This window comes from Talpa occidentalis, unplaced genomic scaffold (genome assembly GCF_014898055.3).
Source record: "Talpa occidentalis isolate TD23 unplaced genomic scaffold, MPIMG_talOcc4v2.1 talOcc4.2, whole genome shotgun sequence".
Taxonomy (NCBI): Eukaryota; Metazoa; Chordata; class Mammalia; order Eulipotyphla; family Talpidae; genus Talpa; species Talpa occidentalis.
In genome coordinates this window covers 59,083,730-59,095,895 of record NW_023602073.1, presented here as the reverse complement: position 1 = coordinate 59,095,895, position 12,166 = coordinate 59,083,730, and the positions used below count along the sequence as shown (strand labels likewise).

General features: G+C 42.8%; 1 protein-coding gene across 2 annotated transcripts in view; it reads right to left on the bottom strand.

The window, feature by feature from the left end:
• CUNH6orf89 (chromosome unknown C6orf89 homolog) overlaps positions 1-12,125 on the bottom strand; it is a 39,450-nt gene extending 27,325 nt beyond the window's left edge. The window contains exon 1 of one of the 2 annotated variants that reach the window (XM_037519615.2): positions 11,462-12,125. Coding sequence is in view for 1 of the 2 variants with exons in the window: in XM_037519614.2 (XP_037375511.1) it covers positions 8,907-8,908 (2 nt within the window). In the remaining variant the exon portion in view is untranslated. Of the gene's footprint in view, positions 1-8,906; positions 9,258-11,461 lie in introns of those variants that run through there. The other variant, XM_037519614.2, reaches the window with a different exon arrangement.
• Between the last annotated feature and the right edge of the window lie 41 nt (positions 12,126-12,166).

The window sequence follows — 12,166 nt, the reverse complement described above, 5'->3', positions numbered from 1 at the left end:
GTACTCCAGAGAATTAAAACATGTCCACATAAAAACCTGTACAAAATGTTCAAGCAGCATTATTCATAAAAGCCTCCCCCACCTCCCAATGGAAGCAATCAAAATACTGAATGGATAACAAAATGTGGCCTATCCACACTATGGAACATTAATCAACAGTTAGGAGGAATGATGTAGTGACACATGCTACAAAATAAATGAATCTTGAAAACAGGCTATATAAAAGAAGATAGTCTCAAAAGATCACATATTATATGAATACATTTATATTAAAAGTCAAGAAAAGCAAATTTATAGAGAGAGTAGATTAGTTAGTGGTTGTTAAGGGAAGTGGGTAGGAATAAAGAGACTATTAATAGATACATAATTTCTAAACTATTTTCAACTTAAATTGTGGTGATGGTTGCATAACTGTGTACTAAAAACCACTGGGTTGTACATTTAAATTGTGAACTGATGGCATATAAATTATTTCTCAATAAGGATTTTTTTGAATGTATATTTATTAAATTTGAGTTTACCCCCCATTTATTACACTATATTGTTAGGATTTTGGATAATTGACTTGGTCTATGACCTCACCCCAAAAATAAAACAAAGCAGAAGGTTTTGAAAGTCCTCTCTAGCTCAAAAATTCTAAGAGTATATGAGCATTTCAGGAAGTGGAAAAAATTCAATTCATCAAAAACTAATGACATATTAGACAACTGCATCACCATATTACTACTTCCTGTTATGTCATCCTATGTGCTGGTGGGCACTGTGCTAAGAAACATCATCTCAGTGAATTATCACAGCAATCCCAGAAGGGAAGTGTGATCAATACCATTTCACAGATGTTTAAAACATCTAAGCTCAGAAAGGTTTCACAATTAGAAAGTTGGGACTACAATGATTCCTGGAAAAAGAATAAAGTAATAACTTATTACAATATTTTTCACTTGGTTTGGTAACTGGTGGCTATCCCAGAGATAGCATTTTCCTGCTTAACAAAAATCTTCTAAGTAAGCAGGAATAATGTGATACATACGAAAATAATAATTCCAAGTCAAAACCTATTAAAACTCAGCAGAGGGCCAGGGAAAAAGGGCAACAGGAATACTGGAAAAAAATCCAGCAAGAAATGTTAATGGGGGGGCCTCCCTGGTAGCTCAAGGGGTTAAGACACAACCCATGAAACACTCCACAGCCACTGCAGCACGAGTTCAATCCCCGGCCAGGGAGTAATCCACATGGCGCAGCAGACCTCTCCTGACTTGCCCGCTGCTCCCCTCAGCAGTGTCTTTGGTCCGTCTGCCTGTTCTGCTACCCACTCTGTCTCTGGTGAATCCTCTCACCAACGCCCCACATCTCTGGCCTGCATCCCAGCTCTTGTAAGCATAAATAAATAAATCTAAAAAAAAAAGTTAATGGTCTAAGAGGTGGGGTACACACAGGTGTTCCTCAGGCAGAAGGGAAGGTCATATTGGTGCCCTCCTTGGAAGAGCCAAAAAGGGAGGCTAAAAAGAAGACCAACGATTGTCAATCGTGATAGCTGTTTCAACACCTTTGTAAACTTCTGCCCACTTTTGATATCTGTAAAAACCTTATTAAACTCAAAGTTTATGCTACACAAACCTTTTTTTTTGTAATTCAAATATACAATGATATTGCGATACTGAATAAATGTTTGCAGTCTTCTTCCCTGAGATTCTAAAACATTTCCTAAATTACTGGAGGCATGACCACTAACAACTTAGGGACATTTCCAGGAGTACATGGGGATCTTAACAGTAAGTCCTGCTTTCACCTTTGGTTAGATCAATGGTTCTCAATTAGGAACAATTTGGGTTCTCAAATGGGAGCAATTTTGCTCCTCCAGGGATATCTAGAAAGTCTGGAGATATTTTTGATTGCCATACTTAGGAGTACTACTGGCATCTAGTGGAAACTATATTCAACAACAAAAATCTTGTTCCCTAAAAAAAAAAAAAAGGCGGGCCTCCCTGGTGGTGCAAGGGGTTAAGCACGGCACTGTGAAGCAAACCACAGCCTCTGCAGCACGAGTTCGATCCCCGGCCAGCCAGGGAGCAACCCACATGGCAAGGTAGACCTCTCCTGTCTTGCCTGCTGCTCCCCTCGGCAGTGCATTTCAGTCAGTCTCCCTGTTCTGTTCCCTACTCTGTCTCTGGTGAATCCTCTCACCCCCCTCATCTCTGGCCTGTATTCCAGCTCTTGTATGCATAAATAAATCTTTAAAAAAATAAAATAAAAGGCAGCCCTCCCTGGTGGCAAAGGGATTAAGATGCAACCTGTGAAGCTGTCCGCAGCCTCTGCAGCACAAGTTCAATTCCCCCGGCCGGCCAGGGAGCAACCCACATGGCTCAGCAGACCTCTCCTGACTCTCCCGCTACTCCTCTCAGCAGTGTACTTCGGTCAGTCTGCCTGTTCTGCTTCCCACTCTGTCTCTGGTGAATCCTCTCACCCCCCTCACCTCTGGCCTATACCCCAGTTCTTGTATGCACAAATAAATCAATCTTAAAAGAAAAAAAGCTAAGAATTCCTTAAAAATGAAGAGAGGAAAAAGGTGAAAAAACAGAAAAATGAGTAAAAGACATAAACAAAAATGAAAAAATAAAAATGCAGCTCACTGGCTGCCTGTGTCTACACAGATGTCTCTTTCTTAAACCCACCCTCTTCAAAAATGCAGTTGTCTTTTAAAACTGCCTGTTTGTGTCTATGCTGTCATCTCTTTCCTTTATCCCCCTGCTTTCCTCACAAACTTGCCTGTGTTGATGAAACTAAATAAATAAATAAATACCCCACAAATTCACAGCTAAGCATCAAGTGTTAGGGCACTGAGGCTTAATAGCAATCCCTTTACCTTCAGGAAGAAGGTGTGACTGGCAGAAATGAGCTTTGGCACAGAAGGAAGTTTTGAAGACTGAGCTTGACTTTTTTTTTTAAGATTTATTTATTTATGCATACAAGAACTGGGGTACAGGCCAGAGGTGGGGGGGGTAAGAGGACTCACTAGAGACAGAGTGGGGAACAGAACAGGCAGACTGACTGAAATGCACTGCTGAGGGGAGCAGCAGGCGAGACAGAAGAGGTCTGCCTTGCCATGTGGGCTGCTCCCTGGCCAGCTGGGGTATGAAAGGTCGATGCAGGGGACAGGAATGCAAAAGCCTACCAGGAAGCCCTCCTGGGAGCAGAAATGCGGAAGCCCACCTAGAAAATAATCAGACAATAAACCTCTTCCCACCCTATAAATCTTTTCGCACCCTACAAACTTTTTCCCCCCCACCATGCAAACCCAGTCTCCCACCTGACCGCTCCTCACCCTATAAAAGCCTGCCTCCCTGGGCAACATGCGCAACTTTACTGACCCCCACCTTGGGTCCGTGAATTTTGCCCGGGGACGCAATTAAGTTTCCTGCCCGTGAGAAAGTTGGCCTGGCTCTCCTTTTCTTTACTGTGCCAATCCTTTCATCTTGATGCCGAAACCCAGGACTCGCTGCCGATTGCTTCATGGTGCTGTACTTAACCCCCTGCGCCACCAGGGAGGCCTGCCTTTTATTTTTTTTAAGGGAATAAGATTTTTTGTTTTTAATATCATTTCCACTAGATGCCAGTAGCAGCTACCAGTAGTAGCTTGATAAGTTGCGTCTTCACCCCTTGTGCCACCAGGGAGGCCCTGAGCTTGACTCTTAACAGTGACTTTACACCCGTAAGGGCTCAGGCAGGATGGTGAGCCAATTACAAAAATCAAGGCCTCATACACCACCCTGGACATACTGATTTGCCAGAAGGCCTGGAAGGTGAAAACTAGGTGCTGTCTTCCCTGATGATTAGAGGCACACCCCAAACTGGGAAACACTGCTTTAGAACAGTTCTCAACTGGGTGAGGAGAGGGAAAGCGTGTGTGTGTGTGTGTGTGTGTGTGTGTGTGTGTGTGTGCGTGCGTGTGCGCGCGCTCGCGCGCGCACGTGAGATTCTATTCCCCAGGGACATTTGGCAATGCCTGGAGACATTTTTGAGTGTCAAAACTACAGGGATATCAGGACATGTAGCAAGTAAGGACTCAACATCCTACAATGCACACAACAGGCCACCACAACAAATTGTCCCACTCCAAATGCTAAGACTGGGGGGGTGGGGGGCGGGCTCCCAGGTGGTGCAAGGGGTTAAAATGCAGCAATATTGGCAGCCTGTGTTTGATCCCCGGCCAGGGAGGTGACCCACATGGAGCAGCAGAACTCTCCTGTTTCGCCCACTGCTCCCTCAGCAGTGTATTTCAGTGGATCTGCCTGTTCTGCTCCCTACTCTGTTTCTGGTGAATCCTCTCACCCCCCCATTTCTGGCCTGCACCCCAGCTCTTGTATGCATAAATAAATCTTTAAAAAAAACAAGAGTGCAGAGGTTAGGAAATCCTGCTTTCAATAGAAGTCTGGGGGAGGCAAGTCATGGGGCTGTTTATTTCTGAAATACTACTGAAATACTTCTGGAAAAGGAATAGTAACTGAGCTCTGATGAGATGTTGTCCACAATTCTTTCTGGGTCTCAGTTTAAGAAAAACAGTGAGAGGCACAGCTGAAAGGATATTATAGAACTTGTTGAGAAAAATGTTTATGTCAGAAAACATATTAAATGGTCAGACTAAATGAAAACCTCTTCTCTGACGTGTGTAATAGAGAATTAATTCCGCTATTGACATCAATATGTCCTAAACACCAATATGACATTACCGTGGAAGTTCTGTTTTCCAAGCTAAACAGCTATGATCTAAGATGCAATACTGCTTGGTTTAGTTAAAATACAAAAGGAGAACCCTATAGCTCAGAATGAAAGTTTCAAAATCCATCTAAATATGTCCCAGTCTTCAACAGTGGGAGCAACATCCAGAGTAATAATAAATTTTCTATTTCCCCTACTATATACTTTAAGTATTATGCTAGCTATGAGGTATAATAATCCATTCTTCAGGGTTATAATTATATTCCACTCTCTTTGATCTAATACATTCTAGTAAAGGAAAAAAATGCATTCTTGAATTATAATGAAAGTCACAAAGAAAAAAAATATTTAAAAGAAAAATAATCAATTAAACACTATGATTTAAGAGAGTACTAATTTAAAATTATAAGTGCTTAAAATTCACAACCAAGTGAATTCTACTTTCTTGTACCTTTAATATTACTTGATCCAAACAGTCCTATTTCTGGACATCTCTACCCAGTGAGACTAGAAGAGAATTATGGGACTTTCTTTGCTCTCTGAAAATATGTCTCTCCATTTTTCTGCCAATTCTTTATTTTGAGAAATTCCAAGGCTCCAGAAAAACTGGAACATCTGTATATCCTGTAGATGAACATCTGTATATCCTTCACTTAGATTCATTAATTGTTAACATTTGACCATATTTTCCTCTCTCTTGCTGTTTTTGTCAGAACCACTTGGTAGATGTGACACAGCATGAAATCACTTGTTTTCAGGGTGCCTCTCTTAAGAACAAGGGTGTTATTCTAACATAGCCATAGGCATCATACCTATTAGAATTATTAAGATAATTCTCTAATATTATCTAATATCCAATACATAGTCAAATTTCCCTTGCCCAAAAAGGTCATGTTATCTTTTTAGAAATACAGGATGCAACCAATGATCAATTAGCTGCGGGGGTCTTTGGTATACTTAAACTTAGAACTTTTAATATATAATTGGTCCCTTTTATCTTTATGACATTAACACATTTGAAGAGCCCCCATGTTTTTTAATTTCTCTCTACCAGCTCTAATCCTCACCCTTTTCAGTTTTTCACTGTTTAAAAATAATCCTTCTTCTTGGGCCTCCCTGGTGGCACAAGGGGTTAAGACGACCTATGAAACAGTCCGCAGCCACTGCAGCACCAGTTCAATCCCCAGCCAGGGAGTTACCCACATGGCACAGCAGACCTCTCCTGTCTTGCCCACTGCTCCCCTCAGCAGTGTATTTCAGCTGATCTGCCTGTTCTGCTACCCACTCTGTCTCCAGTAAATCCTCTCACCCCCTGCACCTCTGGCCTGTACCCCAGTTCTTATATGCATGAATAAGTAAATCTTTAAAAGAAAAAATCCATCCTCTCTAGATTTCCAGTGCTCACATCTCCCTCCTTCCGGAGTCAAGCTCCTTAAAAAAAAAAAAAAAAAAAAAAAAAAGTCATCATCTCATCTTTTTCTTGGAACTCCATTCATTCATTAACAAGTTGAAATCATATTTCTGAAATCACATTTCATGCCATCAATATTCCTCTAAGGTCACCAATGGCACTCTACAAGCCAAGTTCAAAGGACATTCTTTTGTTACCACCTCACCTGACCTCTCTGCAGCAGGTGGTATTGCTACCCATTATATCTTTCATGTGCTTTCCAATCTTGGCAATATCCTCTTGTTCTCATCTCAGAGATTGAATGTTGGTATTCATCACAGTTGTCACTGACATTCTCATTTCCTCCATGGCTTAGCCACCAGCTATTAGTGATCCCCAAATCTCTGCTCTGATCTAGACCTTTCACTAGAGTTCATACCCATCTAGCTACCTACGATACACCCTGGCCCAAACTTCCTGGGTTGCCTATATGTGATGTATCCATTACCACATACTGTTTCCCCCACAACCCATTTCTCCTACTATATTCTTTTTCTCCATTAGTGGAAGTCCTTCAAATTTAAAAACTTTGCTCCTCATTCCTCATCCCCATCAATGAACTTGCCACTAAATCTTCATTTCTACCTCCTACATAGGTCTCCTCTTTAGCTTTATCAGACAAGGCTCAATATCTCTCCCACAGACTATTACAAGACATAGTTGATTTCTATACTTCCAAACCTCCTTCTCTTCTCTGATCCACCCTCTACCCTCTCCATAAATTATTTTTCTGAAATACGAACTGGTTCACATTACTCACATTACTCATATATTAAAGCACCTTACTTGACTCCCCATCCCCTGCTGGGGACAGTTTAGCATGATGGCTGAGGACACAGGCACTGGAGTTGGAAAAAGCTGGATGCAAATACTAGCTTCTTCATCTATTGTGTGCTCATGAGACACAACCTCAGAGTTTTAATTTATACAATGGAGATAATTGTGTTTTTCTAACAATATTGTTAAGGGATTGTAGAATAATATATGTAAAGCAGTTACCCCAATACCTACATAACCATAGGCATGTAGCTTATTGGAATGAAAATCCAACTTAGCATAGTCCTTGACAAACTGATCACTCCCTACTTGTTCACTCTCATTTCCCATTTCTTCTTCCAATTTTTCAATGTCATACTCTTGCACATCTTTCTGGTTTTGTACATATAATTTCCTCCCCCTAAAAATTCTACCTCCCAGGGCTCTGTCCAAAGAATAAGTACTTTCATGACTCCAACCTTGATTTTTGCCCTTTAAGAGTTAAGCATAGGGCCTCCCTGGTGGCACAGCGGTTGAGCACTGGGTTGCGAAGCTGCCCGCAGCCTCTGCAGCACCGGTTCGATCCCCGGCTGCTCCCTGGCTGCTCCCTGGCCACTGAAGGAGGGTCCCACATGGCCCGCAGACCTCTCCTGCCGCCCGCTGCTCTCCTCAGCAGTGTGCTTCGGTCCTTCTGCCTGCTCTGCTCCCCGCTCTGGCTCTGGTGAATTCTCTCACCCTCCAGCGCTTCTGACTGTACCCAGTGCTTGTATAAATAAATAAATAAATCTTAAAAAAAAAAAGTTAAGCATAACTATTGCTTTGTATTACAGCTATTTCCCTGTCATCCAAACAAAACCGTTTCTTGAAGCAAAGATAAGTGGAGAGAGTAGCAACAGACATGGACATTCAGTTGTGACATGAAACCTAATCAGTCTCTTAAACAAATTTATAGAAAGGATATAACGTGAGTGTTGTGTTCCCAAACTAACTTAATGTAACTAATGATTTGTTCATTTTACCTTTTCTTCTTTTTAAAAGTACATCAGCCTAAATCAGAGGTTAGGTGAGGTTAAGAATCTCACACTTGGGACATTCTGTGATGTCGAAGAGTAGCTGTGGAAGAACAGGTGTTCAAATTGCGTCTTATAAATTGTTTTGATTAAAAGAAAGGCCTAACTGGGCAAACAGGGGCTCTTAAATCAAAACTTCAAAGTTGTTTTTTAGAAGGAGGTTGTGGTCACTCGAGTTCAAATAAGCAAATTTATTAAAGGAGAGATGTCCACAGAAGATTCCGCCATGGGAACAGAGAAATACGCAACTAGAAAAAATTCAGGATACTAAGTATCTGCAGCAGTCTCTGCTACAAGGCGATAACTAACATTTGCGAATACAAAGTTACCTTGGGTGCACCAGCAAAAGTGTAGCCTGAAGAGCTAATGGTCTTAAAATACTATGACACAGGAGGTAGGTGAATTTCTTTGTACTAATGGGCGATTACACACAGCTCATTTACTCGATTCAATAAATAAGTCTTTCTGAAAACCAAGATGCCATGGTTACCACATACCAAGTCCACACTAAAAAGCAAGCAAACAAACAAAAACCCCCAATAAACTCCCTCAAAAGCTGTTTCGGGGGTCGGGGAAAATATATCAATGTTAAAAGATAAACATCAGCAAAAGGGCAGTGCAATCTAGACCACCCTGGCACCGCGCGTGCTTTGAAAATGCTGTGACGCCTGCTAACCAGGTTCAAGCAGAGACGACCTCGCTAAGCTCCCCCGGCCAGAGCCAAGGAAAAAGAGCTGTCTTAAGGGAGTCCACGCGGGGGGCGGCCGGGGGACGGCGTCAGTCTGCTAAACGCCGGAGGCTCGGAAAGGGGTCAGCGCAGAGGCAGGAGGAGGCGGTGGCGGCGAGGGAGGTGCCGCGCGAAGACGTCACGGAAGCGGCCTCCCCCCACCCGGCCTCGGGCCCCAGTCACTCACATGCGGGGCCCGCGCCCCCTCGGGCTCCTCCCGCCTCGGAGACCGCAGCCGCCGGGCGAGGAGGGCAAGCCAACTTCCTACTTCCGGGAGCGCAACCCGGAAGCCACTCCCACGCCACGAGCGAGGCCCAGCGCCCGAGGGGCTTAGCGCCTTCTTCCCGCCTTGCACTTCCGTCAAAAACAGACCGCTTGACGTCGCGGCGCGCGCGCGCTCGTTCGCGGAAGCTCTCGCGAGATCTAGGAAGATGGGCTCTTGCTCCCTCTGGTGTCTGCTCTGCTTCGTCAGTCCTCAGCCCTAGCCAGGGTCTCTACTGCCCCTTGACTGACAGAGATTTTGTGGCTGAACTGACTCGTTCAACAAGCATTTATTGAGTCCATTACTACGTGTCAGGCAGTGTGATGGACATTCAAGGGTGGGAGTGGGAGGGATACGTAACTGGAGGACACACCCTAACCTCTAGAGCTGCAAGTCTAAAAGGCAGACGATCAAATAAATTACTCAGATCTATACACGGCCCACTCAGTATTTATAGAGAGCGTTCTCTGTGACAGATATATAAGCACTTTATAGTGGGACATTGCTTCTACAATCTCATGATGTGAACAACCCCACAACAATCATCCTCATACCAACCGAGCTGAGGTTTATGGAAAGGTTACCTTGCTTCAGATTACACAGCACGGTGGGTTCACGATTTGAACCTAGGCTCCTTATCTAGCCCTGTCTTTAGTGCCAAAGCTCTTAACTGCTTTCTATATGATATCTGCAAACAAAATCGTACTGGGGTCAGACTAATAAAAATACAGCTACAAAGACCCAACAGGGGACTGAGGAAAGGATAATGTTTTCAATGAACAGTGCTTGGTCGGGTGTACATCCATATAGGAAAAACACGAAACTTCACTTGTACTTCACACCACACAGTAAAATAGATTGTATATGCATTATAGATCTATATGAGAAAAACAACCAGAGTGCTCTTTCCAGTACCATTACCATGCAAAGTGACTAGTGAGCACTTGAAATGTGACTAGTCAGTTGAGGCTCTGGAAGAGTAAAATGATACTTTGTACTACATTAAAATTAGAAAACTGATCATCAAAAGACAGGATTGAGAGAACAAAAAGATAACCTATAAAGTGACAGAAACCAACAAAAATTTGTCCAGTACAAAGAACTCCATAAATATGAAAGACAGTCAACCAGAAAAATAGGCAGATTTGAACACAAAAAGACTATATCACAAAAGAGGGTATATAAATGACAGGTTCAGTCATGAAAACATGTTTAACTTTATTAATCATTAGTTATTAGAGGAATAACTATGGAGATATCATTATACAGGGTCCAGAATTACTAAAATGAAAAAGACAGTTCTAAGTGTTGGTGAGGAAGCAGAGCATTATCAATTTACACACTGCTGGTAGGAGTGTAAATTGCTACAGCCACTTTGAGAAACAGGCATTAACTACTAAATTATAAACATAACTTTTGATCCAACAGTTCTATATCCAGGTATATACCCCCAAAACTTCATGCATAAGTTCCCCAAGAATATTCATAGAAGCAATTATGTGTAATCATCACAAATTGGGCACATCCCAAATGCCCAGTAACAGCAGAATATATTCAGGCAACAGAATACTATACAGCACTGAAAATGAAAGAATGGCACTACGTACAAGAGCATGGATCTATCTCACAAACATAATGTTAAGTCTTTCTCATCTCTTCCCCATGTGAAGGAGCCATCTCCAGCCCTCCCTCCATAGTTCCTTCTTTCATATCTTGTCTGCCCTGTACCTTTTCCTATACCTCCCCAGGCAGCCTTGGGAAAGTGGTTGGTTTAGGATTTGATAGGGAGCTCAGTTCCCAGCTTGATCTTTGCGAACTTGTATACCCTCACTCCCACTTAAGGAAATTAGTGGGGATTAACTGTGGTTAGGAGCACAGGCTCACAGCATGGTACTTTGAGCATGTTACTTAATCTCTGCAAGGCTCAGTTTCCACCCCGTGAAAAGGGATTAGTAATATCTACCTAGTGAAGTTTTAAAGATAGGTATGAAAGCACACAATAAAGTGTTTATTTTAGCACATAAGCATTTACTTAGCTATCATTAAATGGTATGCATTCACAATATAAATTTATTTACCCTCTTTCTTTCTTGTCCTTCTGTTACAGGGCAGGGAGAGGGGCACCCCAGACCCCACAAACCTGCCTGCTCTAAATAGGTTCTACCATCCGCCACATCAACACAAAACGTATGAGACTTTAATGAAAAGGAACTTTAATACAATTAGTAAACAACACAGGAAAGGCAAAGAATATAGTTTCTAAATCAAGCACCCAAAGTTACCCATCCCCTTGTAGGTAAATTTCCACCCAAACAGGAGCACAGCAATGCCTGAAAACCTGCCACAAGTCTAAAGCACCTTTCAGTGGGGACCCACAGAAAAGGATCAGAAACAACCAGACAAGTCTGGGAGGAGAAGAGCAAAATCAATATCAAGACAAAACCCGCCATTGTAACCTCCCTACGGTCTCTCACCCACACCTGTTTCAACCAGTCCAGGACCAAAAGGCAAGCGCAATTTCTTCACGTGTCTCTCTGCTCCATGTACCTCCTCCAGGTCTCCTTCTGGCTCCATCCTGCTTCCTTCCTTCTCAGTTCCTTCTGCACCTTCTCTCCCTGCTCAGCTCCACCCTCCCTTGGGTGGGGCAGGACCCTGGAACCTCCCCCCTTTCTGGGGACCACCCTGTTACACGTCCTCTAAAATTCCTTGCAGCACCTTTGCTTTGCTTCTCCTTTCACTCTGAGCAATCCCTTCTAACAAACCTGGAGCACCTTCTATCTCAGCCTATCACTCTAAGCCTTGCCCTATCCCTGATCCCTTAGATCTTCATTCCCCAGCCTCCTTCCTTTCTTATCCCTCATTTTCTTCCCAGCTCACTCTTCCCTCTCTTCCCAAATTCTTTGTCAGTGGTGTCTGATGGCTCGAATTTGCTGTATGGCTGTGAACAAATAATAACTCATTTAACTGCTGAGTCTCAATGTTTACATCTGAAAAATAAGAATAATATCTGCAGTTATGTAGAGTAGAAAATAAAATGTAAGCGCTATGTAAATATAAATCGTACAGCACTGTACAGAAGGTACTTTCAGGCATCTCATTTCTATTCCCTTTCATTCTTTCCCTGACCCGTCCGATTGCTGTCCCATTCTGGGACTCAGAAATTCTTCGAATTGAGCGTTAGCACA